Source organism: Psammomys obesus, unplaced genomic scaffold (genome assembly GCF_907164565.1).
Source record: "Psammomys obesus unplaced genomic scaffold, mPsaObe1.curated_primary_1811, whole genome shotgun sequence".
Classification (NCBI taxonomy): domain Eukaryota; kingdom Metazoa; phylum Chordata; class Mammalia; order Rodentia; family Muridae; genus Psammomys; species Psammomys obesus.
In genome coordinates this window covers 5639-31323 of record NW_026596130.1, presented here as the reverse complement: position 1 = coordinate 31323, position 25685 = coordinate 5639, and the positions used below count along the sequence as shown (strand labels likewise).

Here is a 25685-nt window from a genome sequence, read left to right as displayed (position 1 = left end):
TGGATGGATAGGTGGATGGGTGGATGGATGGATGGATGGATGGATGGATGGATGGATGGATGGGTGGATGGATGGGTGGATGGGTGGATGGGTGGATGGGTAGGTGGATGGGTAGATGGGTGGATGGATGGGTGGATGGGTGGATGGGTGGATGGATGGGTGGATGGATGGTGGATGGATGGGTGGGTGGATGGGTGGATGGATTGGTGGATGGATGATGGGTAGATGGATGGATGATGGGTGGGTGGATGATGGGTGGTGGATGGATGGATGGTGGATGGATGGATGATGGGTACATGGATGGATGATGGGTGGTGGATGGATGGGGTGGATGGGCAGATGAAAGAGAGGCACAGAATAAAGGGTACAGGGCTGCTTAGCTAATGGATGGGTTAACACGTGTGTAAAGGGGTGGGGAGTGGGAGTGAGATGAGTGGGTGAATGCACAGGGAGAAGCAGTTGGGTCTGTAGAGGACACATGGTTGCATGGGTGTGTGAATGATGCATGCATCCACGGACATACGTGTGGGTGGTTAAGTGGATGAGTGGATGACGGGAGGAGAGCTTGCAGAGGGAGGTCGGTGACTGGATGGGCAGTGTGAGGAGGGGTGCTTGTGCAGGGAGATGATAGCTGAGGGTCAGTAAAAGCCTAAGTCCACGAGCAGAGAGGTGACCGGTGGGCGGTCAGGCGAGTAACTGGTGTGCAGCTGAGGCGGTGCACACTCCCAGAGGCAGGCCAGCGGGGTCTGGGGAAGACGCAGCTGGGTGGGCGATGAGTGGGTGGAGGATGCATGCATCAGGGTTGTCGGTGGGTGACTGGATAACTGGGCAGGTGGATAAACCAGCAAATTGGTTGAAGGGTGTAAGGGGCCTCTGGCTGTCCACTGAGAAAATCAGCCCTGAAGACAGGAAAAGGAAACAAAAACATGGGAAGAAAACTGAAGGCTCAAGCATGGGAAGACAGAGGGCTGGAGCCAGAAGTGTGGCCGAAACATGGGGCCAGAGTCGCTCTCCTCAGACTGCTGGGGCCAGAGTCGCCCCCCTCAGACTGCTGCAGCATTACCTCAAAGACTTCATCATCTAGGATGTGGGCACCAAAGACCACCACCCCATGGGTGTCCAACACCGGATGCACGCTCCGGGGAAGGGGCCGGGTCACTCGCTTCTTGCAGTCCACAATGAGGGTGACAGACTGACCCTTCACAGCCACAGCCACGTGGTGCCACCTAAGGGCGGGGTAGGAAGTTTACAGGACTATTGAGATCAGGGAGTCAACAGGGCCGGGATACAGCTGTAGAACACTTGGCGGTGATAATGGGATTAAGAATTACAATGATAAGGCTGGAGAGATGGCTAAAGGGTTAGGAGCACTGGCTGCTTTTCCAAAGGGTCTGGGTTCAAGTCCCAGCATCTGTTCAGTGGTTTACAACCACCTGTAGCTCCAGTCCCTGGAGAACGAACACCGTCTTCTGGCATGTTGCGGGAACCGGGCACAAACACGGTACATAGACATTTGTGTAGGCAAAGCCCCCCCTCCCACCGACTAAATTTTTTTTTTTGGAAAGAAGTACACCTGCAATCGTTTTCCAGTTGAGGAGTCCTATCTGATAGTCTGTCACACAGACGTGGAAACTGAGGTTCAAAAAAGTTCAGTAACTTTCCCAGTACTCTGATCAAGAAGTGACAAGTTCCGGCGGTCGGTCACCAAGGGTGCCCAGAGGGCCAGTGGAGCACCTCAGTTTAGAAACTGGGGGTTTGGGGCACTTTCTGCTGACGATGTGGGGTCGGGCAGTGCGAAGGGACAGACTTACTTGCCATCTGCTAGGCTGAGGCCTCGGAAGACAGGCTGAGCGGGGGCTTGTGGCCGTCCCCTCTGGTCCTCATAGAGAAAGCGGACAGGGCGACCTAGCTCCAGGCCCAGCTGCTGGACCCCCTGGGCACTGTACAGCGTCAAGAGGGGAGCCTGGAGGCCAGGGCGGGTCCGCACAACAGTCAGCAGAGAGAAATCTTTGGGAAAGCCTCCTGGTACCCCAGAGAGAGAGATACAGACGGAGTGAGACACAGAGAGATCCCAAACCTCTTCTCACCGCCTCCCCAACCCACTGCCCAAACCTGGGAAGAGCTGCCGGGTGGGCGCGCTGAGCTGGGCAGGCCGTGACACGCGGTAGGCCACATCAGCTGGACAGACCCCTTTTGATTTCCGGACACCATCCGGAAGGGAGGGGAACCTCAGCGCACGGAGCACGTCCACAGAGGGTGCACCTGGGAGAGTCAGGGTGACAGTTAGGGGACAGGTCTTTAGGCCCCCACGGAGGGCCTAAAGAGAGGACACTCAGATCTCAGCCTCCCTTACATTCTCCTCAAAGGACCTAGGTGGATGGGAAGCAAAGTGACCCTGAGGGGAAGCGCAGCTGGCCGGAGCTGCAGGCCCTTTCTCCGGTCCCTTCCAGCGTCTGCTTCTCAGACTCACTGTCTCTGTCTCTACTGAGATTTCTCTTTCATTCCCTTCCTCCATCTGTCTCCCCTCCCCTCTCTGCCTCTGCTCCTGTCTGCACCTGTTAGACCCTCCCACAACCCCTCTCTTCTGTCTCCCTGTCTCCCCCACACCCTGCTCATCCTCTTCTTTCCCTCTGTCTTCCTCTCCCTCCCTTTCCGTATCTCCCAGCCTCTGGCTTCCTGGCATCTGCTTGGTCTCTAGCACAAACAACATCTGGGCAATCGATCATCCTGGGCACAGGGAGGCAGAGAGGCGGCCATACAAGAGAGGTCTCCCGTTGCTAAAGAGTGGGTAGAGGTGGGGGCAGGGCAACTCTTCCCTGGTAAGGAAGGAGATAGAAGATGGCCCAGAAGCCTGTGGCCCGAGGCTTGGGGAACGGGTTTGGAGAGGGGGAAGGGGAATCTGCCACACAGAACAGGAGCCGGTCCAGGGCTCCAAGCCACACATCTGTAGATGCCATCAGAGTTCTTGCCCAAACCCCAGGCAAGCTCCCCACACCTGGAACCTCATTCTAGCCAGCCATCCCCCACCACCTGAGTCCACAGATTCAAGTCTCAGGCCATCAGCCAGGCCTCCTTAGATTTCACCTTCCTGGGCCCAAACTCTGGAAAGCGAAGGCTCGCTCCCTAAAGCACACACCTCTCACACCATCTCCATGGTGGAGAGCTGTTACAGACAGTGCTTGCAAAGTGTTGGTAGAAGCGTGGGGCGGGGCAGAGGCCAGGGCAGTCAGGGGAGCAGAGCCGGGTAGGGTGGATGAGGTGGGGCGGGCAGGAGAGAAAAGGCCCTTTGAGTCCAGGAGCTGAGGAAACCGCGACCTTCCCCCCGCCCCTGAGGAGCCCGGGCCCCAGAGTGTGGCAGCTCCGCAAACACTGACACACAAGGGCAGCTTTGAGAGACTGTGCTGAGGGAGACAGAGACACAGAGACTCACAGAGACCCACAGAGACCCCAGAGGTCCCCACCCTCCACCAAAGCCCAGTGGAGGACAGTTCCATGCCACTTCCCACAGGCCCGCCCGCCTCAAGCCACATACTAACCCCACTGTCTATTGCCCAGAGCCCCCAAACGCCCTGTTCGCCACTCTCAGGAATTCTTAGTCACCCATCTCCGTGGAGTCCCTCCTCCACCCACTCAGCTCCCAAGTAAGAGACCGTTATCTCGGTCAGCCCCTGCCTAGACCCTGTAAACACATGTACTTCGTTTTTCTCTTCTCTCTTTGGTCTAATCTACATCCTTACACTGTCATTCTATTTCCTCTCCTGAGCAGAGAACACATGAATAATGGAGATCTACGAAATCTCTCTCTCTCTCTCTCTCTCTCTCTCTCACACACACACACACACACACACACACACACACACACACACTGCATGCGCATATTCCAAGAGAGAGGAGCTGGGGAGCTGGTTTCTGTCCTGCTTAGACCCAGTTATCAAATCTTCTTTTCTAGGAGTTTCCCTTCTAGAGGAAAAAAGGGAAAAGATCAGACCATGGACACCAGGGTCCCAGGGGAGTCCCCGCTGGCCAGAGGGGGAGGGGAGGGGCAGGAATGCAAAGCGTTGGCTCTGGCCTCAGACACCTGATCCTGGCTGTCCAGCGGCCGTCCTGTTGGCAGCCAGCCCCGGTGCTCCCTAGAGCCAGCCGCGTGGCAGCATCCAGGGCACGGGGAGGGGTTGGGGGACCCAAAGAGGACAGGACTGTGGAGGTAGCCTTCTTCCCTAACCGTCTAGGCTCTGACCTACAGGTGTCACCCCACTTCCTTTAACCATCAGCAAAGCCTGAAAATTCGGCCTGTTCAAGCTCTGGGCTTTTGGCCTTACCTGTCCTCTTGCTAGTCATTTCAAGGAGGGAGACAGCCCTGCACTGGCTCCAAGGAACCCCAGTGTCATGCCCTTCGTCCTAAACCCTGGCCACCCCAGGTCCCTTTTTTAAGACTCAGATGCTCTACCCCAGAAATCAGGGTCCCTTCCTGGCAGATGCTACAACCGCCAGCTGGCTGACGCCCAGGCAGGACTCCTCTTACCTGCCCATCCCGGGGCAGCGCTCAGCCCCAGCACCAGAGGTAGGAGCAGAAGGAGGCGGTGGCAGCGGCTGCACCGCTCCATGCCTCAGAATGCCAGGTCTGAGACCCGGGCAGCCCGGGTGCCGGACAGTAGACAGAAGCCGGCTGAGCCTCGGAACCAGGACCAGGGAATGTCAGCGGCTCTCAGCGTCCCAGCTCCATGCAAGGTGCCGTCGCGGGGACACCTCTGCTTGCTTGTCACTGCTGTTTGCTCCTCGGTGGCCGCTACTGTGTGCCCCTGGCCACCCTGGCAGCTCAGAGACCCCAGCTTGCCCCCGCCCCCAGGTCCAGCCCCCGCCTCTAGCCGCCCGCCCACAGCTACCAAGGGGAAACCCCACCCCATCTCCACCTGGGCAGGGGAGTGCGGGGGCAGGAAACCTTCCTCACTCGCTGGTCCTAGAAGGCTGCGCCCCCACTCCTGGGGAGGGGTCCTAGGTGGGCTGTGTGCACCCTCAGGTTGTATTTGGGAGAACACAATCTTCTCTAGCCCCTTCCCTTTTTTAGGATCCCATGGTTCCGTCACACCACGGTCCCCGCCCTTGGGGGCCCAGAGCCCCTCTGCAGAGTCCAGGGAGGGACTCAGGGCACAGCGGGACAGAAGGGGCGGGCTTACGGGGGACCGCCCCACGCCCACTCGTAATCAGGTCTCCATAATTACCTCCCTTGTCCCACCCCATGTAATTACAGAGCGGTCCTGGGTGGTGCGTTTACAGACCCAGCTATAGATAGTGCGGGGGGGGGGGGGGGGAGCCTTGCGGAGTAGAGGGAGGTGGGCAAATGGGCCAAATGCCCCAAGAGATAGGAGTACCGGATAGGTAAAGCAGAGTGAGAAGGGGCACAGGACCGGGGAGACAGGTGTTGCTGGAAGGGTCTGGCAAGAGGGGGTCACTCAGGGACGTGGCCGCTCTAGGAGAGTAACTCTGAGACCAGCGAGCCCCTAAGGGCGGGCACGGTGCCGGGTCTGCCCGGAGCCTGCGGCGCAGCCCGGGAGAAAGCTGGAGTGAGAGACGCCGCCGCCCGCTGGCGCTGGGAGGGCACCCGCGAACAAGGCGCCTTTGAGAAGCAGCCGCTCTCCCTCCTCCCTGGGCAGCCCCGCCCCCAACCTGGCACACCCTCTCCCCCTCCCAACAAAGCACGCCTTGTCCCCCGCCCTGCAGCGCCTCTGCAGCCCCAGGGAACCTCAGGCTGTGGCAGCATCCAGGGAACGCGTCAGGGTCTCTCACCGGATATCCCCACACCTAGCTGCCATGGTGCCTACCTCCCATAGTTACCTCAGTCCAGAAAACAGGTATTTTAACTGGAAAGCGATTTTATGTGCGAGTGAAAGAGAGGGAGGGGATAACCCCCCCCCCCCCCAAAAAAAAAGAGAGATCCAGGGCGAAACCCATGCAGCCCAGCACCCATCTCTGCAGCTGGCCATGCCCCAGCAATCCTGTTCCCAGCCTGTGTGCGGAAGGGCTAGGGAGCAGCTGTAAAGAGCCACCCAGCCGCCCCCTCACAGCACAGACCTCTCGGGATGAGCAAGGCAGAGCCCCGCAGAGCGCCAGGGACTGACTGCCTTGCCTCCTTGCCCACGCCACCCCCAGCCTTGGCATTTGAGCCAACCTGGGGATGTACAGTACTTCTTTGAGTCTAACTCGCCGTCTCTCCTCACAGGAAATTAAAAATAGCAGTGGGTCCCGTCCCCCTTGTCCACTACCCCCCTTTACTCTTCAGTCCAACTGCAGGAGGGGCTGACAGGAGACAGGCAGACCGCTGACCTGCCCCTTCTGCCAAGTCTGGGAGGATGAAGGGCTGTCAGAGCCCTGCTCCCACGACCATCAGCTTGGGGGCCTGCCCCACAATACCCCTTTCTGGGGGAGCTCCATTCCACTCTTCAGAAAGAGTGAGGCAGGAAGAAAGGGGAGCAGGGTCCCGGGACAGGGCCAGTGCTTTGTGCTGGGGAGCCAGGATGACAAATCACCCATATCATGGGAGACCCCGGCAAATTCAGAGACTCAAGGCCACTGAAGGTAGACACGTAGTCGGCACAGGGTCTGGGGTCCCCTCTGACTTGGAGACCACGCAAGCCCTGAAAGTGCTGCCCAACCCCTGCAGGCTGGGGAAGTCCCTCCTGCTCTGCACCACGGCTCTGGCTGGGCCCTCGGCCCCTCCCACCCCACTGCTGAGAAGCACACGAGTGCCCGAGTGTGGGTTCAGGCCAGCTGGTGGGGAGCCTCCAGCATCTCCATGAGGAAGGTGTCAATGGGGGTGTCGCCAATGAGCTTGAAGAAGAACAGGTGCTCCAGACACTTGAGGCCAATGGAGCGGAGGGCAGGAAGACGTAGCAGCAGCTTGGCAAACCTGGGGGTGGAAGGGAGTGAGAGTCAGAACCATCCAGGCCCTGGACAGACCCTGCCTCACCCCCTGAGGGGCCACAGCCCTGAAGCCCTCTCACTGGCCCTGCTGCTCGTGGTACCTGGGGCCACACCCTGCCTCACCACCCCCCCGCCCCCGAGGGGCCACAGCCCTGAAGCCCTCTCACCGGCCCTGCTGCTCAGGGTACCTAGGGCCAGACCCTGCCTCACCCCGAGGGGCCACAGCCCTGAAGCCCTCTCACTGGCCCTGCTGCTCAGACCGTGCCTCACCCTCTGAGGGGCCACAGCCCTGAAGCCCTCTCACTGGCCCTGCTGCTCGGGGTACCTGGGGCCACACCCTGCCTCACCCCCCTGAGGGGCCACAGCCCTGAAGCCCTCTCACCGGCCCTGCTGCTCGGGGTACTTCTGCTTGCAGTAGGTCTCCAGGGACGCGTACACCTTCTCCCGCAGAACCTCCACCTCTGCAGGGTTGGAGAGACCCTTGGCATCTGGGATGGTCAAGGAGGAAGAGGAAGAGGAAGAAGGCAGGTGAACCAAGTCAGGACACACAGACATGCACAGGCGGCCCTCAGGATGCTTCAGAGGCAAATGAGGCAAACTGGGTTTGTGGGATGGGGTCCGAAGGGAAGGCATCAGTAAGTAAAGAGGCTTTTTCAGGGTCAGCTAAGAGATTTCTGGGCTGAGGGTCTTACTGAGGGGGACCGCTGGAGAAGAGAAGGCTCCAAGGCTGCCTTGGGCTGAGAGGCTGGGTGGCCTCCTCTTACCTGGATTAAACAGAATGATTGCCCGCAGGCAGCCAAGCTCTGTCTTGTCCATCCTCATGTCCCGCATTTTGGACACTAGCTCTGTCAGCACCCTGGAGAGGGACCTGCAGGTCACTCAAAGGTCACAGCTCAGCCAGCCTTGGACACGGACCAGCCTATAGCCCCACCCCTTCTAGCTACTGGCCAGCCTGGCCAAGGGCCACTGACCGATCAAAGATGGCTCCCACGCCTGCGGAATGGGCTGAGTTTCTGTGCACGTGAAGACCTGTGGCCAGGAGGATGCCGTCTCGGACATCAATGGACCGATGGGAGAAGGATGCAATGAGAAGCTCATTCCAGCCTAGGGGCCAGAGGGCACTAAGGGTCAGCAGCCAGACATCAGGCCATGGGATCCAAAGCACAGAGAAAATAGGGAGCAAGTCAGCAAGCTGGGGCCCCTGAATATGCAAGAGAAGGCTACTGGGGTCACTGAAGGTCAGGAGGCTAAAGAGGGACCACATGTCAAGAGATCAAAGAGATGCAAGGTCACTGACCTGCTCGAAGCAGTATGACCTGGTCATCCAGAGGTAGGGAGGAGAAGTGTGGGATCCTCTTTGCCCACTCAACGAGCGTAAACAGCTGTTTGTCAGCTGCCTGACAGATGTTAGTCACTGGGTCATTTGGCTGCAGAGACAGGGGTAAGACACCTCCCTTGTAAGGGGCTTTTGAGACTCCTTCATACCTTCAAGCCCCATCTAAACCCACCTCTGTAGTTCAGGCTTCTCTTGTGGTAGTAACAGAAGCCACTACTGATCTGGGACTGTCCAGTGGGAGCAGAGATGAGGAAGCTCTCCCCCCAAAACAGAGACAAGACTCTGAGACGGTCTCACTATGCAGTCCTGACTGGCCTGGAACTTGCTCTGTAGACCAGGCTGGCCTTGAACTCAGGGAGATCCACCCAAGGGCTGAGATTATAGGCATGTGCCACTAACACCTGGTTCACCTCAAATTACTCAAAGGCCTTCGGTTCCAGGCACGGTGAGGAGGGGTTGAAGGAAGGGAAGAGGAGAGAGGAAGCACACCTGGACCCCTCCCCCAAGCCCCCATCTTGAGGAAGAAGGGATCAAGCCCACCACTCACGCTGCTGCCGCCGCCCCCGGTGCCCCCAGGACCCTCCACGCCTTGGTCGCTCTTCTGCTCCACAGCAAGCTCTGCCTCCAGGATCCTGTCCACTGGCATCTCCTCAGGGGCGCCCCCAGCCCCATCCCCGTCCCCATCTTTGTCCTTTCCCCGCTGACGCTCCTCCTGTACAGCTGTGGGACGGGGAGAGAAATGCAAAATTAGAAGCCAGCTGTGAGGGGTCTAAAATCCACTCGAGGCCTTCTCAGGGGCAACATCCCCTGGACAATCCGAAAGCAAAAGGACTCTCAGTGTGAGACATTAAATAGCCTCCTGAGTTCTCGCAATACTCAGCCAGTTACACATCTGACTCCAGACATGGTGGATGGCAAAATGTACGCTCTGCTAACTAATAGGACAGCAGTCGGTTGACCCTGGTCTGGGTCCTCCGAGGTGTGTGTTCCGATTCTGGTCCTGCCACTCCGCTGTTGCGTGACTCTGGGAAAGCTGAGATTCGTCTTCTTTAAAGCAGGAATTAGACCAAAATAAGGCCTAAAATGTTGTCTTAGAATTCCAGGAATCAGGTCTAGTTAGACAGAGTCCGAGAAGAGGGACCCCATGTCCTGGCCTCTTCAGTGATTCTGTAGCTTAGCCAGGTAGAATCTCAGGGGTTCAGGAAGGACTAGGAGCCCAGAGAAAGAACACGGCAGCCAAGAAAGGAAGGGGCTGTGTGAAGTGGAGAAGAGAGAACAGAGAGCCAGCCTGGGGAAGAGGCTATCTCACCCCAAGACCGAACCACGACCCATAGCGCCACAGGATTAACCTGAGGGGCAGCCATTAAGACAGAAACTTAGAGACAGAGCGACGAGGTACCAAGGACCAGCCTGAGGAGGACAGGGAAGAGACATCAAACTACACCCCTGGAGGAAAGAAAGACCAGTCCCAGAGATCCGGGATCCTTCCGTTCCTCCTCTGGGCTCTCTCACAAGGAGGGAGAAGGGCATGTGTCTTGAGGCCAGCCTGCGGTAGGATCTTACCCTCCCTTTTCATGCCAGTGGCCAGGCACTTCTGATAGCGACAGTACTGACAGCGGTTCCGCTGGCGCTTGTCCACTGTACAGTCTTTGTTATCGCGACATGAGTAGGTCAGGTCCTTCCGGATGGTGCGTTTGAAGAAACCCTTGCAGCCCTCGCAGCTGTAAACCCCGTAGTGCTTGCCTACGAGGGGAGAAGTGTGGCAGTAAGAAAGCTTCATGCACACCTCCATACCGAGTCCCTTGCCAATCTGCCCCCGTGGGTGGGTACGTGGTCTAAATCCTTCCTGTGTTTCACCCAAAAAGGTACAAGATAACTCTGTCCTCATCATTCAGAAACCCTGTACCAGCCCCTTCCTGCCCCTACCTGCATCTGATAGGCATCTAAAGGTCCCATGGGCCTTTTTGCTCTGACCAGCCTCAGGAACCCTTGGGAACCCCACAGGCAGTGGTAAACAGCCTTTCCTCCTCTGCACCTGCGCTGAGCCCCATACCTGAGCTTCGGTCCCCGCAGATTGCACATAGACGTTTGCCAGCCCCGGGGCCTCCTGGAGGGGGTGGACAGTGCAGGCCCCGGACCCCTAAGACTGGTGGCTTCACATCTTCTGGGGGGCCAGCCCCACCCCCAGGGAGCGACACTGTGGAGTTAATCTGGGATGGGGGAGACAGGTAAGTCACAGGAGACCTTTTGGAAAGAGACTCACACGTCAGAGAAACCATTCCCTGCGCGTGAGCAGGGCCTGGGTAACCCATTCCAGACGGTACTGGTGACACTGTGGGCTAATGTAAAGGGCCTTCCCTGAAGCACAATCCCAAGAATGCATATCCACCCTTCTGTAATTGTGCAACGCAGGGGCTCTGAAGGGCACACACACGTCTTGGAAGGGCATATCGAACCAAAAGGGCACAAAGTGACTGTGAGCTGAAAAGGACATAAAAAATTATTCCCTGTGGGCTTAGCGTTTTGATTTGTTTTCAAAATAACGCTGAGATGCATGCACCAAAAGACCATTCACTGAAGGGAGAGTAAGGGGTCTGAGACCACAGGCCGGCTAGGACTGGAGAACCCGACAGGTCAATGGGTCATGGGGAAGATGGGGGCGGGGTGAAAGCAGAGAGGCAGTAAGTGGGTCACCCCCTCTCACCTGAGGACTGCTGACAGGCCCGGAGAATCCTGGGGGAGCCGGAGGGGGCAGACCAGGGGACCCCATGGAAGAACTGATGACTGGGAAGGGGGAGCCCAGTGGAGGGGGTGGCATTGGAGGTGGAGGCGCTGATGGGGTAAGAGGTGGGCCAGGAGGAGGGGAGGGAGGGATCCCCTGGGAGAGGGGATTTGGGGACGAGCTGTCTGGGCTTCGCGAATCTGAGAGCGAGGTACACACAGGCAGACACACAGACAGAAAAGACAAGAAGAGAAAGTGAGTCCTTTGATCATCCAAACGGACACTTTAATTCTCCCTGAGCCACCGCACCCCACAACCCCAGAGTTCAGAAACACCAAGTGGCCAAACAACAACTTCACTCCCAATTTCAGTCTCGGGAGGAGGCAGTCCGGGCAGAGACTGGGTCATCCCAGCTGACCTGGGGGGAGGGGGCAGTGGAGAAGCACGTGGGGGTGGACCAGCGAACCCCTCGTCCCCAACTCGGTACCTTCGGAGCAAAGCGTACACAAGAAACCCCGCTTCCCGAGCGCAAGCCCAGCCTCCGCACGCCCAGAGCCCTCCAAGCCCGACGGGAACGGTGTCCTTCCCACGCCCGATACCTCGCACGCAGGCCCGGCGCCGCCGCACCTGGAGGGCGGAAGCTCCCCCGCCGCGCCCCGCCCCGGGGGAGGGCGCTGGGCCCCGGGATGGAGAGGGCGCGTGTTTACAAACAAGGGGGCGGGGGCGCGGGGAGGGGGCGCCGGCCGCGGCCCACCGGACACTCACCCCGCCCGCTGTCGCCCATCCCGTCCCGGCCAGCCTCCCCGGGCTCCGGCTCCGGCTCCGGGGTTGGCTGCTGTCCGGCCGCCGCCGCCGCCGCGGGATCCAGCCAGGGCCGCCGCCGCCGCCACCGGGACGCGACCCCACAATGCATCTCTTTTCTCACCCCCACCGGCCCACACTGCCCCGCGGCATGCCGCGGCGGGAGGAAGGGCGGACGAGCGGCCCAAGACATGACGCCGGGGCCGAGGGTGGGGAAGCCGGAGGGGCGCCGGGGACGCGCGGGGGGCTGAGCCGGGGGGACTCGGGGGAGGGGGCGCCGAGGAGAGCGGGCTCCGGCCCGCGGCCGCGCCACTCAGGCGCCGCGCTCGGCCCGGCCCCGGGCTGACAGCGCCGATGCGGCCGCCATCTTGGTACAGACGGGAAGTCTCGCCTCGAGCTCCCGCCCCCTCGCCGAGGTGGAACCCGAGCAGGCGGCCTCCGCCCCGCCTGTCAGCCGCCTCTCGCGGCGTCCCCTCAGAGGACCCCGGCCGTGCGCACGCGCGCGCGGGCCGCGGCCGCGCCGTCCCCCGGGGCGCCGCCATGTTGGTAAAGGTAGCGGGGCGCCGGCGGGAGCGGACGTCCTGATCTCGCGGGAGCTCGAGGCGTGAGTGCCACGTCCCAGCAAGCCGAGGACCGAGAGGATCCCGGACCCGGTGAGCACTCCCTGCTGCTCCTTCGCGGTGCTTCCCGGGCCTTGTCCCCAACTCGGGGGCCATAGAGACGGGGGCCCAGAGAGACCGTGAAGTTGCCGATCGGAGGCTAGAGCGGTGTCGGAGGGCGGGGCCCCTGCCTCCGCGAAGGGTGGTGGGGAGAAAGAGACGCGGCGTTGGGAGCACTGTAAGGGGGAGCAAGCCGTGGAGAGGAGGACCCCGCGCAGGTAGAGTTGAGAGTCAAGTGGAGCCGTTCTCTCTGTCCCTCTGGTCGGCGTGATGGCCAGGGGCCTTCGGGCCCCACACTGGGTGGCGGTGGGACTGCTGACCTGGGCGGCTTTGGGGCTGCTGGTGGCCGGACACGGGGGTCATGATGGCCTGCACAGAGACGTGGAAGAGGACTTCCATGGCCACAGCCACGGGCACTCACATGAAGATTTCCACCGCGGCCACAGCCATGCCCATGGCCACGGCCACACTCACGAGAGCATCTGGCATGGGCATGCCCACAGCCACGACCACGGACATTCACACGAGGATTTGCACCATGGCCACTCACACGATAGCCTCCACCACAGAGGACATGGACATGCCCACGAGCAAAGCCATGGAGCCTCTAGGGAGGCTGGGGCTCCAGGCGTCAAGCACCACCTGGACACTGCCACCCTCTGGGCCTATGTGAGTCCCCAGGGGGTGTGGGGAAGAGGGCCTGGCTCGCGATCGTCGGAAAACTCCACGTTTGCCTTCTGCCCCTCCTTCACCAGGCGCTGGGGGCCACAGTGCTAATCTCTGCTGCCCCCTTCTTCGTGCTCTTTCTCATCCCGGTGGAGTCCAACTCTCCCAGGCACCGCTCTCTGCTCCAGATCCTGCTCAGTTTCGCTTCCGGGGGGCTCCTGGGTGATGCCTTCCTGCACCTTATCCCTCATGCTCTGGGTAAGTGACTTCTGGACCTGGAAAGCTTACGCTGCTTTCTGTCTTTTATGTGACTGCAGTACCCAAATACGCATATGTCAAGCCAAGCGCTCCCTCATTGAGCCTCATTTCCTACTTCCCACAGAGCCTCATTCTCACCACACTGTGGAGCAGCCTGGACATGGACACTCCCACAGTGGTGAGAAGGGGAGGGACAGGGGTGCGGGGAAAGGCCTGCCTCCTCCAATTCTTCAGCTCTTGTGCTGGAGGAGAAGTCCAGAATCCACATCTCTCTTCATGCTTCACTGCCTCTGTTCCCAGGCCAGGGCCCCATCCTCTCTGTGGGACTGTGGGTTCTCAGTGGCATTGTTGCCTTCCTTGTGGTGGAGAAGTTCGTGAGGCACGTGAAAGGAGGGCATGGGCACAGCCATGGTGGACATGGAGACGGCCACACACACGGAAGCCACAGACAGGGAGGACAGGGTGAGCCCACACGGCCTGCCACAGAATTCGCTCGAGCTCATGAGGTGGGCCAGGCCTCAGCTCTGTCCCTCACCCGGACCAACTCCTGTCCTTGCTCAGGGTCTCCTTCAAACGAAAAACCCAGCTCAGAGGAAGAGGAAAAGGAAGCAGGAGACACTCGGAAAAGGAGAGGAGGAAACACAAGGCCCAGAGATGGTCCAGTGAAACCTCCAAGCCCTGAAGGAGAGAAGCCAGGCTCAGGTAAGGGGTGCGCTGGTGGGGTCATTGAATTCACAGAGCGCGTGTCGTAGGTGGCAGGGAGTATCTAGAGAGGTCGCTGTGAAGCAGCACGAGGACAGGCAGGGAGTGCGCCTTCAGTCATTTTGTCTTGTCTCTTTGCAAAAGACCTGCGTGTGTCTGGGTACCTGAACCTGGCCGCTGACTTGGCACACAACTTCACAGACGGTCTGGCCATTGGCGCTTCCTTCCGTGGGGGCCGAGGGCTAGGGATCCTGACCACAATGACGGTTCTGCTGCACGAGGTGCCCCACGAGGTCGGGGACTTTGCCATCTTGGTCCAGTCTGGCTGCAGCAAGAGACAGGTTGGTGCCAACACCTGTCATTAGCGCCTAACGGCTACCTTACGTCAGCAGCAAGTCCTTCAGAAGTGGGGGAGGGTGTTCCTTTACCTCTCGCCCTGTTTCCCTTGCACAGCGTGGAAAAGATCTGCAGGAGTTGTCTGTTAGTACCCCTCCTCAACGCTTTCTGCACCTGACTCTTTTGGGGGCTGGGTCCTGAGGCAGACACTTCCTTAGTAGGCTGTTCACTGGCCAGGGAGCCCGAGGCAGCCGCCTGCCTCTGCTTCCTGGTGCTGGGCTTGCCTCTGTCGGTGCCTGGGGTCCAGGCTCCCCTCCTCATGCCTGTGCACCGAACTGCTAGTGGCTCCTCCCCAGCCCTTGCCTGTCTTTCTCCTGTCTAGAAACACCTGGTCTTTGGCTGTTGGTGACCATGTCTTTCTCTTTTCTGCCCCCAGGCGATGCGTCTGCAGCTCCTGACCGCAGTAGGAGCCTTGGCAGGCACAGCCTGTGCCCTTCTCACCGAGGGAGGGGCGGTGGGCAGCGAGGTGGCAGGAGGTGCAGGTCCTGGCTGGGTCCTGCCCTTCACGGCAGGTGGCTTTATCTATGTAGCAACAGTGTCTGTGCTGCCTGAGCTGCTGAGAGAGGCGTCCCCGCTGCAGTCGCTTTTGGAGGTGCTGGGGTTGCTGGGAGGGGTTCTCATGATGGTGCTGATTGCCCACCTGGAGTGAGGGCTGGGGTGACCTGTCCTACCCCTCCCGATTCTCTGCCCCCAACTCCCAAATAAAGCAGTGGGGAGCCTGGCCAGTGCTACTGCCAGAGGAAGGAGTTTTGCCTTGGAGAACCATGTCTTTGGGGGCCTTACAGATGTGACAGCCCTACACGGCGTGAGAGGTCAGCGGGCCCAGAGTGTGGGGCACCACCCAGTACCCCTGCCGCTTTCGGAGAAATAGCGGGGCTGGGCTCACAGTAGCCTGCTGGTGCTCCCCACCTTACCTTTTCCCGGCACCAGCCTGCCACGTGGGCCTCCAGGGCCCATCTCCCTCCTGGTCAGTGATGGCTTCCGGGGAGGCCTGGCAGGAGTCGGGGAGATACCAATCGTGAGTCCTGATTGGGGGATGGGGTGGGATGTTCCCTGGTAGTCTCACAGCCTGCTATTCATTTTATACCAATGTTTGGATGGAACGGTGACCAGAATAAAGTACTTGGATCTTCTGCCTCACATGCAGCCTTTGTCTTTTTGGGGGATCAGGGCCCCTTGTCTCCTGGACTCACTCGGGCCCACCAAGGGGCGATGCTGGCCACACCCCCGCGGTGGGAGGTCCCCGCGCTGGTGGCTGCGGGAGGCCTACGGCTAGCCGGGTTCCCATTGGGCCCTGACCGGGACTTGCCACGCCCCCACTGTGCTCGGATTGGCTTGGGCTCGGGCCCGCCCGCCCACAGCCGCCATGGCGTCTCAACTCCGGCTTTGCTCCGCGCTGGCCTTGGTCACAGGTTCAGGGGTTCCCACCCGGGGTGGGTTGGGGTGCCCGGGCCATGTCAGCGAGAGCCCTCTCTGGGGTTCCTGGTCCTCTGTGAGTTTCTGTAACTTTGCGCCCCGTGACCTCTGACCTCGGCCCGTTGCTCCCGCGTACTCTCCCATCTCAGGTGCGGGTAGCGGCATCGGCCGGGCCATCAGCGTGCGCCTGGCGGCAGAGGGCGCCGCCGTGGCCGCCTGCGACCTGGACGAGGCAGCGGCCCAGGACACCGTGCGGCTGCTGAGCGGCCCGGGGAGCGAGGACGGGGCGCCGCGCGGGAAGCACGCTGCCTTCCAGGCGGACGTGTCGCAGGCCCCCGCAGCCGGGCGCCTGCTGCAGCAAGTGCAGGTGACCCGGGCGCCGCGCCGCGCAGCCCCCCGGCCCGGCCCTTTGTGGCCTCGGTGTCAGCCTCCCCCTCCCTCCCCTAGGCCTGCTTCGCTCGCCCGCCATCTGTCGTCGTGTCCTGTGCGGGCATCACACGCGATGAGTTTCTGCTCCACATGTCAGAAGACGACTGGGACAGAGTCATAGCCGTCAACCTCAAGGTGGTGATCTCTGAACCTGAGGCTCGTGCCCGCGCGAGCCTGGGCAAGGACTCGAAGGAGGGCTGCCACCCCAGCCGCTCTCTCGAGCCTTGTTACCCTCTCGTGCCAGGGCACTTTCCTAGTCACTCAGGCTGCAGCCCAGGCTTTGGTGTCCAGCGGCTGTCGCGGCTCCATCATCAACATCAGTAGCATCATTGGCAAGGTCAGGTCGAGTTGGGCCAGGCCAGCTAGCCACGTGGGCACTGGGAAGCGGCTCCCCCAGAGACTCCTGACTCACCCTGGGTCTCTGACTCACCGTAGGTGGGGAATATTGGACAAACAAATTATGCGTCCTCCAAAGCAGGAGTGATTGGGCTCACCCAGACCGCAGCCCGGGAGCTTGGACGGTGGGTCAGGCCGGTGCTACCTGGGGGACTTTGCTGAGGGGAGGGTCAGTGTCCTTCCCAGGGGCAGCGTCCGCACTTCTTCCCACAGACATGGCATCCGATGTAACTCAGTCCTCCCGGGGTTCATTGCAACGCCCATGACCCGGAAAATGCCAGAGAAGGTGAAGGACAAGGTAGGCTGTGGGTGGAGGGCAGTCTGTCAGAGGTCCCTGAGAGCTGGCTGGGCCCCGTGCAAACAGTAAGTATCCAGACATGGAGGTAATGCTGGGTGAGAAAATAAAGTCCACGAAAGAATCTCTCACCCACGTGTCTCCTTACAGGTGACTGCAATGATCCCGCTGGGGCACATGGGGGACCCTGAGGGTGAGCGCGGGTTGGGAGAAGGCTCGGAGGGGACACGACCTCAAACCTGTACTATTTCTGAAAAGGTCGCACAGGGATTAACGGTTGGCAGGGGCCTAGGGGTCTGGGGGCATAGCCACTCTGGGTCTGAGGAAGTGAGACCGCCCTTCCCCCACCCCACCCCCCAGATGTGGCAGATGTGGTTGCGTTCTTGGCGTCCGAAGACAGTGGCTACATCACAGGGGCCTCCGTGGAAGTCACCGGTAGGAGGCCTTCGTGGGGAGGGCGTACAGACAGCACCCAGACTGTGAGAGAGTGAGGGGACCCTGCAGCCTGAAGGGCGCAGGTCCCTTCCCCTCGGCACCCAAGCACCTGTCCCCGTGTTTCTGTCCCTCTCAGGAGGTCTTTTCATGTAACAGCCTCGAGGAAGCTGGACTCGGCTGACCCCCCCACCGCTGCCCGGCCTCCTGCTGATGGGGACGCTAAGTTCCCAGGCTACAAAAGGGATGGCAGTGTGTGGCTCAGGCACGCTGAATATGGGAGGCCGGGGTGCTTGTGACCCTAATAAATTCCAAATCCTCTTCCCTGCCACCTCCGGTTCTTCTTGTGTCCAAGCCCTCAGACCCTTCCCCACCTCCCCCTCTCTCCCCTTTCCGAAGGATTGTTCCCTTTCACTGCCTGGTCTCCCAGGGCAACCCCCGCCGCCGGGTGTGAGGGGAAGGAGTGTGTGTCACTGTGTATGCGTGACACTCTGGGTCTTTTCAGAGGGGCGGGCCTGTCCACACCCCCTTTCATTGGCTCTGCAGCACCAGCCGTGCCCCCCCCCCAGTCCCCGGGGCCTTATGGTCCCCAAGGGTGATTTGTTCTTGGCCCTATCCTGGTGTCCAGTCTGGCCTTGGAAGGGGGTCTCGGAACAGGTGGCCCTCCCCCACCCCTCCTTTCTCCGTTCCCCTCCCTTCTCTCCACCTTACAATAGCTGCAGCCGGCCTGGGGTCGGATGGGGGGGATTAGGGGAGGGGGCCAGGATTAGGGGAATGGACTAGCCGATGAAAGGGGCTGGAGGAGAGCAGAAGGGAGGGGGCTGGGAGGAGGAGGAAGGGGAGGGGGTCCGCGCTAATCGACTCTGGCGCCCACATAAGGACTGGCCACGGACTGAAGGAGAGAACAGGGAAGTAGGGGTAACTGGGGCGCGGGGCGAGGGGACCCACTGCTAACTTGTCCCGAAGACTGGCCACCCCCTGGCAGCCGCAGCGCAGGCCGGCGGGGGACGAACGCCCATCGCGCCCGCTTCCTCCGTGCCCTTATTCCTGCCCTCAACCGGGAGAGCCCTGCTCCTTCCTCTTCTCTTCCTCCCGGTCCGCTTCCTTCACTCCTTGTCCTGGAGACGCTCTGACCACTTTCCCACGCCCGACGTTCACTCGTGTGTTCCCCGAGTCCCTCGCGGGGACCCGCCCCATCTGCCGTCCCCGCTTCCGCGTGGCGTCTCCCTGCCCGGTGCCTCCGGTACGCCTCCCTCCCCACCCCGGGCCGCGGCTCCTGATTGTCCAAACGCAATTCTCGAGTCTCTGGCTCCGGCCGAGAGTTGCGTCTGGACGTCCCGAGCCGCCGCCCCCAAACCTCGAAGGGGAGAGGCCGGGCGGAGCGCGCGGGACGGTCCCCGCACACCCGGGACCCGCCGCTCCCAGCGGCAGAGGTGCGGCGGCGGCCGGCTTTCCGGCGTCCCGGCCCGGCTCGAGAGAAGCCGGGGGTCGCCCGCCGGCCGCGCGGCGGAGGGGAGCTCCGCCCTCGGGCCCTCACGTGCACCAGCGCCCACCCGGCCGGCTCCGCGCGCGCCCCGCGGGGGAGGGGGCGCCCGGTTCCACGGCGCGCGTGGAGCGCGCCGTGAGGGCGGTGACGTCTCCGTCGCGGGGTGGGATGCAGGGAGGGCGGAAGTGACGTCGGGCCTCAGCGCCCGGGCCATGGCTGCGGCGGCGGCGGCGGCGGCGAAGGCTGCGGCCTGAGCGGCGGCCGCGGAGCGAGCGGACCGGGGCGGCGGAGCCCGGGGGTCCCCGGGGAGAGGCGCGCGGCGGGGCAGCGCGACGGCCGGAGCCGGGTGAGGGGCCGCGGGGCGCGCGCTCGGGGCCCGGGGGCGGGGTCTGCAGAGGGGCGGCCCCGACAGCGTCCCCTGTCCTCCCCCCCCCCAGACTTCTCTCCGCGAGCCCCGCTTGGAGGGGGTCTGCGCCCCGTCACCATGACGACGCCGGCGAATGCCCAGAATGCCAGCAAAACGTGGGAACTGAGTCTCTATGAGCTGCACCGGACCCCGCAGGTGACAGGGACCTCCCAGTCCCAGCTTTCTCCCGCCCGCCAGCCCTCCCCTCCCCCACCGCACTGTTCTCCTCCCGACTCCGCCTCGGAACCAACTTTTATCTTCTCGAAGCACTTCTACCCCTACCTCGCTTAGCCCGATGTAGCCCCTCCAAACAGCCAAGCCGGAGCGGTGCGGCAGACAGTACTGTCCTGGCTGAAGCACCGCAAACGCACGCCAGGAGTTACCCTTCCCTCCCACCCCAGCAGCCACATGCCAGGCACACGCATCCGGCCCGCGAGCTTAACCAGAGCCCCCTCTCCCGCGTTCTCACACAAGTGCAGCGGGATGTCGGAATCTGTTCTAACAGGCAGTTCTAGGACAGGCAGCCCCCGCTCTGAGAGTTCCGAGAAAGCCTGTTGCGGGCGGCTGTGGCGGCTCGCGCCTTTAACCCCAGCACTCCAGAAGCAGAGGCGGGTGGAGCTCCAAGGTTGAGGTCAGCTTGGTTAGAGACCCGGCAGGGTTACGGTGAGAGCCTGCCTTATAAATAAATGAACGAACAAATAAATAAATAACCGGCAGGGTTACAGTGAGAGCCTGCCTAATAAATAAATAAGCAAATAAACGAACGAACAAATAAATCTGTTGAACAAATACTCTCCAAGCCATAGATCTGCGCCATCCCCAGCCTCTCCCCTCCGGTCCTTCTCTCCCTGTAAAGGAGCCCTCATCCCTCCTGGATAACTTCCGGGCCGTTGGTCTCCTCCACCGCGGCACTCCCGCCGTCCTCAGCTGGTCAGCACCTTCCCTCTCCCAAAGCTTGCTTCTGAAATCCCTTTTCCCCGCCCCATGGCTGCTGACCCAGGAGGCCATCATGGATGGCACGGAGATCGCGGTTTCGCCTCGGTCCCTGCATTCGGAGCTCATGTGTCCTATCTGCCTGGACATGCTGAAGAACACCATGACCACCAAGGAGTGCCTGCACAGATTCTGCTCCGACTGCATCGTCACTGCCCTGCGCAGCGGGTAACGCGGGGGACAGGCCCGCCCCGGGGCAAGGCGGCGCCGCCTTGGCCACGGGGACCCACCCCACAGAGCCCCCTCCCCCCATCCCAGGAACAAGGAGTGCCCCACCTGCCGGAAGAAGCTGGTGTCCAAGCGGTCGCTGCGGCCGGACCCCAACTTCGACGCCCTGATCTCCAAGATCTACCCCAGCCGGGAGGAATACGAGGCCCACCAGGACCGCGTGCTCATCCGCCTCAGCCGCCTGCACAACCAGCAGGCGCTGAGCTCGAGCATCGAGGAGGGCCTTCGGATGCAGGCCTTGCACAGGTGTGGGTCTTGTCTGGGGGACGGCCGGACCGTCCACCCTCAGGGGTCAGTCATGCAGCTGACGCTGGGCCCGTCTGAGGGCGCGTGCGTGTGTTCTCAAGACAAGTGAGCCTCGCCTAAGCCTGCTCAGTCATCAGCTAGAGACGAACACGCGAACCCCGCTCTTCCTAACCCCGCTCTTCCTAACCCGGACCGTTTGTTGCAGGGCCCAGCGCGTGAGGCGGCCGATGCAGGGATCTGATCAGACGGCGACGATGAGTGGGGGGGAAGGAGAGCCTGGGGAGGCCGAAGGGGATGGGGAGGACGTAAGCTCTGACTCCGCCCCAGACTCGGCCCCAGGCCCTGCTCCCAAGAGACCCCGTGGCGGGGGTGCGGGGGGCAGCAGTGTGGGAACAGGGGTGGGCGCTGCTGGCGGGGTTTGCGGGGGAGCCGGTTCTGAAGACTCTGGTGACCGGGGCGGCACGCTGGGAGGGGGAACCCTGGGCCCCCCGAGCCCCCCGGGGGCTCCCAGCCCTCCAGAGCCAGGTGGAGAGATCGAGCTTGTGTTCCGGCCCCATCCCCTGCTTGTGGAGAAAGGAGAGTACTGCCAGACGAGGTGAGGAGCCTCCGGGATTGAAGTTCAGAAAAGAAGGTTTTCCCTTGGTCAGAAGGGGGCGTCAGGCCTGGGGGGGGGGGTGCGCTCCGCTGGCAGAGCGTTTGTCAAGCACGCACGAGACCCCAAGTTTGCTCCGCAGCAACACCAACCAAGGGCCAAGGGCGGCAGGGAGGTCGAGGCCAGCCTGGGGTACCTGAGCCCCAAGCCAGGCCTTTCGGGGAAAGGTCTCCGCTCCAGCACTCTGCTGCCCCCCCCCCCCCAGGTACGTGAAGACCACTGGGAATGCCACAGTGGACCACCTCTCCAAGTACTTGGCGCTGCGCATCGCGCTGGAGCGGAGGCAGCAGCAGGAGACCACAGAGCCTGGAGGGCCCGGTGGGGGCGCCTCGGACACAGGCGGACCTGATGGGGGTGGCGGGGAGAGTGGGGTTGCCGGAGGAGGTGGAGGTCCTGAGGAGCCCGCGCTGCCCAGCCTGGAAGGCGTCAGCGAGAAGCAGTACACCATCTACATTGCGCCCGGGGGCGGAGCTTTCACGGTGAGCGGCTGCTGGGACAGAGCAGGCAGGACAGAGAGCGGCCCAGGGTGGCCACCGCCCGGCCCCGGCCCTCCCTCTCTGTGGGCCCCTGTTAGGCTGCACCCCCTTCTGCTTTTCTCCTCCCTTTTCGCTCGTCCATTTCCTTTTCCAATTTTCCCTCCTCCTCCCTAGACGCTGAATGGCTCCCTGACCTTGGAGCTTGTGAATGAGAAGTTCTGGAAGGTGTCCAGGCCGTTAGAGCTCTGCTACGCCCCCACTAAGGACCCAAAATGACTTCCAAGGGCACAGTCAGAGGATGTGGATCACCGGGTGCCTCTGTGTCCAGGCTCACCCTGCCAGCTTCGTCGTCTCCGATGCCCTCCAGCCAGACAGCCAGAGGACACAAACAAGGACAACCGGCTTTTACACAGAGCGTCTCTCCTGGGCTACTGTGTGCTGTACAGCACGGCACCTGTACGCACCACTGCCTTTTCTATTGACCCTAACTGCCCACCCTGCAGGAGATGCGGAGGCGAGCAAGGCCCCTCCCCATTCTGTTACCAACAACAGATTTGCTTATTTCTTCTTTGAAACCTGCAGTTCTTTCTCTGTGTGTGTCTCAGGGTAGGGTTGGGAGGTTGGGGACGGGGTAGGGGCGCTGGAGAAGCCGCTCAGCCTTAGCACTGGCGGCTTTTACAGAGGACCCGAGTTTGATTCCCAGCATCCACATAGTGGCTCACAACCATCTGTTTCTGGACATTGGACGCCCTTTTTCTGGCCTCTGCAGTCACCAGGACACACTTTGCGCACTGTCTTGTACAAGCAAAACACGCAAACACATTGAATTAAAAATACACTGGGTGGCAGAGGCCGGTGGATCTCTGTAAGTCGGAGGGCAGCCTGGCCGACATAGTGCAGTGTTGGATAGGGGTGATGCCGGAGGTTAACTACCACGTAATTCTCCCCCACCGTCACAATGTACAAATGAAGAGGGAGGGAGGGGCCAGCCGTGGCAGTAAATTCCTGTAACCCCAGGATCTGGTTGGCAGAGCCAGGAGGGCCTTGTCTACGTGAGGAGTTCCGGGCTAGCCTGGACTAGTTACACCCCCCTCTCCAAAAACCTAAAGAAAAGAGAACTGCTGTCCTGTGAAGCTGGAGGAGAGAGGATGAAGGGGAGCAGGCGCAGGGTCAGAGGGTGTCCAAGGCTTATTCTGCACAATCCCACTGCCCAGTCAAACCGGGCTAGCCTATGGTAGGTAGAGGCTCCACAATAGAGTCAGCCACCAAGCACAGAGCTCGGAGTTTGCAGTGGAAGAGTCTCATCACTGCTGGTGTCTGAAGTGAAAAGAGGGAGGGCTGTGAGAATCAGTTGTGGCCTCGGGGTCAGGAGTCCCAGACATTTCCAAGAGCACCCGGACAGGCCTTCAGCAAAATGCATGTGCCCTCTGGCCGCCCACTGCCCTTGGCCTCCTGCCCCGGCCTCCCCTCCTGCCCATGCAGGTGACGGGCTGGATGGCCTCCCTTGGGGTCTCTTGTGTGACCCCAGGTGCTGTCAGTCATGGCCCACTCATCCTCTAGTCCCCATGCCCATGGCAGACCTGGCAAACTGCCACCGTGGCTCCACGGAGGTCAAGATGCCCTCTCACCCCTCAGTGTAGCCCTTTCTGTACTGTTCATCCTGGACCCCACCCAGCCAGCGAGCGCGCTTGCTTGCACACGCACGTGCGCACACACAAAGACAAGTTTTTTCTTAGGGCCTCACTATGTCACTCTGGCTGCCTGGAATTTATACAGAGCTAGTTTCAGGCTAGCTTTGAACCCTCAGAGATCGGCCACCTCTGCCAACCAGGCCTTCCTCGGTGCTGGGAGGAGGAGGCATTTGGGGGGGCACGAGTTCTCCACTCACCAACCCTAGATGGGGCCTTTTCTCCTCACCTCCTCCTCCATCAAGGCAGCATTACCGACTCAGCAAGGCGAGAGATGCAAAGTACATACAAGAGCAGCTTGACATCTGTGGAGGATGGAGGTAAAAGGGAGAGGCTACCTTGGACAGGTCCTCCCTCGGCCAGCCCAGGCCACTGGGTCTCTCTGTAGTGTCCTGGCCTGCAGCATGGGGAGAAGAGGTGAGGTGGCTCACGCCATGACCTCAGCTCTTAGGAAGTAGACGGAGAACCACCAGGGTTCTTAACCAGGCTGTCCACAATAATTTTTTCAGGGGTTCTCTATGCCCCCCTTCGCTTGTAAATAAAAAAAAGCTCTTTCTAACCACAAACAGTAGGAACAAATATGAAAACTATCGTGTAATAATTACATTCACAGTGTCCAGTCCACACGCATTTGGCAGCTTAGAAATGCCGTCTATCCTATCCCAGTGAGCTCAGAGTTTGTACCCAAAACACTTTTGTTACAGCTGATATTTAACAACCTAAAATTTCTACTTAGTCCTATAGCTTTTTAAATCCTAAACAACTCAACCGTAATTTTAAGATTATAACTGTCTAGTCTTTAACCCCAGCACAGACTTAAGAAGGAATAAATATTCCCTGAGTTTGTAGGATGTGCAGGGCGAGCAGCTTCCAAAACAGAAATGACTTAGAGGCACTTGGCTACCAGGACAGTCACCCAAGTTTTTCAGCAACTGGTACAGCATCCTCTTCAGCCTTCTGGCCCAGAATATCTGGCAGGCCTTTGTGTGAAGCAGAAAAGACGAAGGGCTTCTTGTCATGTCTTGGCAAGCTTTGGCAATCAACTTCTTGCTTGGACAGCATGCCATCTGCAGCGGCAGTAGGACAGTTTTTGTGTTTTGCTTTTCAGGTTTTGCTTTCTTTCTTTCTTTCTTTATTTATTTATTTATCTATTTATTCATTTATTTATTTATTTATTTATTTATTTATTTATTTATTTATTTGCCCCGTGGCAGCCTCTCACATTAAAGCAAGGAGATTCTTCAATCGATGCTCATCATCTTCCTTGAAGTCAAAAAAGGGTGCTGTCAGGAGCTGACATGTCTCATTGTCCAAAAACTCTTTAAATAAATAAAAACATCTTTAAATGGTATATTCTGTGGGTCTCTAGGTTTCTGAAGACCATTATCTATAGTAGATCTGGATAGGCACATGTTGCTTGCCTTTAGCTATCACTTTGTTCAACCTTGGAAACATGTTTCTGTAATAAACTAGAGCATGAGTTTGATTGACTAAATATTAACTTGCATTACTTAATCATCCTAAGGGCTGGACAGAAGACTCAGAGGTTAAAAGCACTGGCTGCTCTTCCAGAGGTCCTGAGTTCAATTCCCAGCAAGCACATGGTGGCTCATACCATCTATAGTGAGATCTGGTGCCCTCTTCTGGCCTGCAGGCACACATGCAGACAGAATGCTATAATTAAAAAAAAAAAAGAAAAAGAAAACAGTTTGTAATAGCAGCTTTTAAAAGGATTCGAATTTCACATTGTATTTTTAAATGAGTTGCATAGGCGCCACACCTTATACAGAAGTTGAAACACGCATACATTATGTGTATAAAAAATAACTTCCGGGGGCTGGAGAGATGGCTCAGCCAGTCAAGAGAGCAGGCTGCTCTTCCAAAGGACACAGGTCCAATTCCCAGCAGCCACATAGCAGCTCACATGCGTTTGTAACTCCAGATCCAGGGTATGTGACCCTCACACATACCTTCAGGCAGAACACCAGCGTCCGTGAAATAAAAATAAATTATTAACAATAATGCCTTTACATCCCCATCAATATACAACAGTCTAAGTCCGTGAAGACCTTAGCCTGTATCAA

At 59.8% G+C, this 25685-nt stretch overlaps 5 protein-coding genes across 11 annotated transcripts in view; 3 read left to right on the top strand and 2 right to left on the bottom strand.

Annotated features, from left to right (window-relative positions):
• Positions 1-5074, bottom strand: part of Col11a2 (collagen type XI alpha 2 chain) — a 27163-nt gene extending 22089 nt beyond the window's left edge. For all 4 annotated transcript variants that reach the window (XM_055591956.1, XM_055591957.1, XM_055591958.1 and 1 more), the window contains exons 1-4: positions 4523-5074; positions 2113-2262; positions 1812-2022; positions 1064-1226 (exon numbers count right to left, since the gene is read on the bottom strand). In XM_055591956.1, coding sequence (XP_055447931.1) covers positions 1064-1226; positions 1812-2022; positions 2113-2262; positions 4523-4604 — 606 coding nt within the window. In that variant the 5' untranslated portion in view covers positions 4605-5074. The remainder of the gene's footprint in view (positions 1-1063; positions 1227-1811; positions 2023-2112; positions 2263-4522) is intronic.
• A 784-nt stretch (positions 5075-5858) lies between these two features.
• Positions 5859-12037, bottom strand: Rxrb (retinoid X receptor beta). 4 transcript variants are annotated; one of them, XM_055591897.1, is made up of 10 exons: positions 11742-12037; positions 10959-11176; positions 10308-10464; positions 9818-9997; positions 8802-8974; positions 8216-8345; positions 7890-8022; positions 7683-7786; positions 7301-7406; positions 5859-6904 (listed from the first exon to the last, which is right to left on the bottom strand). In XM_055591897.1, exons 1-10 carry the CDS (start codon positions 11968-11970, stop codon positions 6757-6759), a joined length of 1578 nt encoding a protein of 525 aa, XP_055447872.1. In that variant the 5' UTR covers positions 11971-12037; the 3' UTR covers positions 5859-6756. The 4 variants fall into 4 exon arrangements, with proteins under 4 accessions (XP_055447872.1, XP_055447873.1, XP_055447874.1 ...); XM_055591898.1 differs by having other exon boundaries at positions 7683-7774; XM_055591899.1 differs by lacking the exon at positions 11742-12037 and adding an exon at positions 11576-11717.
• Positions 12038-12360: 323 nt separating this feature from the next.
• On the top strand, positions 12361-15598 carry Slc39a7 (solute carrier family 39 member 7). The gene is made up of 7 exons (XM_055591901.1): positions 12361-13105; positions 13192-13360; positions 13485-13538; positions 13661-13822; positions 13922-14062; positions 14207-14403; positions 14835-15598. Exons 1-7 carry the CDS (start codon positions 12707-12709, stop codon positions 15105-15107), a joined length of 1395 nt encoding a protein of 464 aa, XP_055447876.1. The 5' UTR covers positions 12361-12706; the 3' UTR covers positions 15108-15598.
• Positions 15599-15672: 74 nt separating this feature from the next.
• Hsd17b8 (hydroxysteroid 17-beta dehydrogenase 8) lies at positions 15673-17757 on the top strand. Its single transcript, XM_055591902.1, has 9 exons — positions 15673-15870; positions 16024-16241; positions 16322-16438; positions 16548-16640; positions 16739-16824; positions 16913-16997; positions 17145-17187; positions 17355-17429; positions 17566-17757. The coding sequence occupies exons 1-9, from the start codon at positions 15825-15827 to the stop codon at positions 17580-17582; spliced, it is 780 nt and encodes a 259-aa protein (XP_055447877.1). The 5' UTR covers positions 15673-15824; the 3' UTR covers positions 17583-17757.
• A 1392-nt stretch (positions 17758-19149) lies between these two features.
• Positions 19150-22488, top strand: Ring1 (ring finger protein 1). Its single transcript, XM_055592022.1, has 7 exons — positions 19150-19258; positions 19350-19474; positions 20319-20479; positions 20570-20785; positions 20991-21380; positions 21643-21916; positions 22088-22488. Exons 2-7 carry the CDS (start codon positions 19397-19399, stop codon positions 22187-22189), a joined length of 1221 nt encoding a protein of 406 aa, XP_055447997.1. The 5' UTR covers positions 19150-19258; positions 19350-19396; the 3' UTR covers positions 22190-22488.
• Positions 22489-25685: the final 3197 nt, after the last annotated feature.

Bases quoted from the DNA above. Each gene is read 5' to 3' on its own strand.
- Slc39a7 (XM_055591901.1), top strand. From the start codon at position 12,707: ATGGCCAGGGGCCTTCGGGCCCCACACTGGGTGGCGGTGGGACTGCTG. The intron at 13,539-13,660 runs GTGAGAAGGGGA...CTCTGTTCCCAG, and splicing joins ACATGGACACTCCCACAGTG to GCCAGGGCCCCATCCTCTCT. The intron at 14,404-14,834 runs GTTGGTGCCAAC...TTCTGCCCCCAG, and splicing joins CTGGCTGCAGCAAGAGACAG to GCGATGCGTCTGCAGCTCCT.
- Rxrb (XM_055591897.1), bottom strand. From the start codon at position 11,970: ATGTCTTGGGCCGCTCGTCCGCCCTTCCTCCCGCCGCGGCATGCCGCG. The intron at 8,346-8,801 runs GTGAGTGGTGGG...CTGTCTCTGCAG, and splicing joins CCGGGGGCGGCGGCAGCAGC to CCAAATGACCCAGTGACTAA. The intron at 8,023-8,215 runs GTCAGTGACCTT...TCTGGCCCCTAG, and splicing joins GGTCATACTGCTTCGAGCAG to GCTGGAATGAGCTTCTCATT.
- Hsd17b8 (XM_055591902.1), top strand. From the start codon at position 15,825: ATGGCGTCTCAACTCCGGCTTTGCTCCGCGCTGGCCTTGGTCACAG. The intron at 15,871-16,023 runs GTTCAGGGGTTC...CTCCCATCTCAG, and splicing joins CGCGCTGGCCTTGGTCACAG to GTGCGGGTAGCGGCATCGGC. The intron at 16,439-16,547 runs GTGGTGATCTCT...CTCTCGTGCCAG, and splicing joins TCATAGCCGTCAACCTCAAG to GGCACTTTCCTAGTCACTCA.
- Ring1 (XM_055592022.1), top strand. From the start codon at position 19,397: ATGACGACGCCGGCGAATGCCCAGAATGCCAGCAAAACGTGGGAACTG. The intron at 20,786-20,990 runs GTGTGGGTCTTG...CGTTTGTTGCAG, and splicing joins CGGATGCAGGCCTTGCACAG to GGCCCAGCGCGTGAGGCGGC. The intron at 21,381-21,642 runs GTGAGGAGCCTC...CCCCCCCCCCAG, and splicing joins GGAGAGTACTGCCAGACGAG to GTACGTGAAGACCACTGGGA.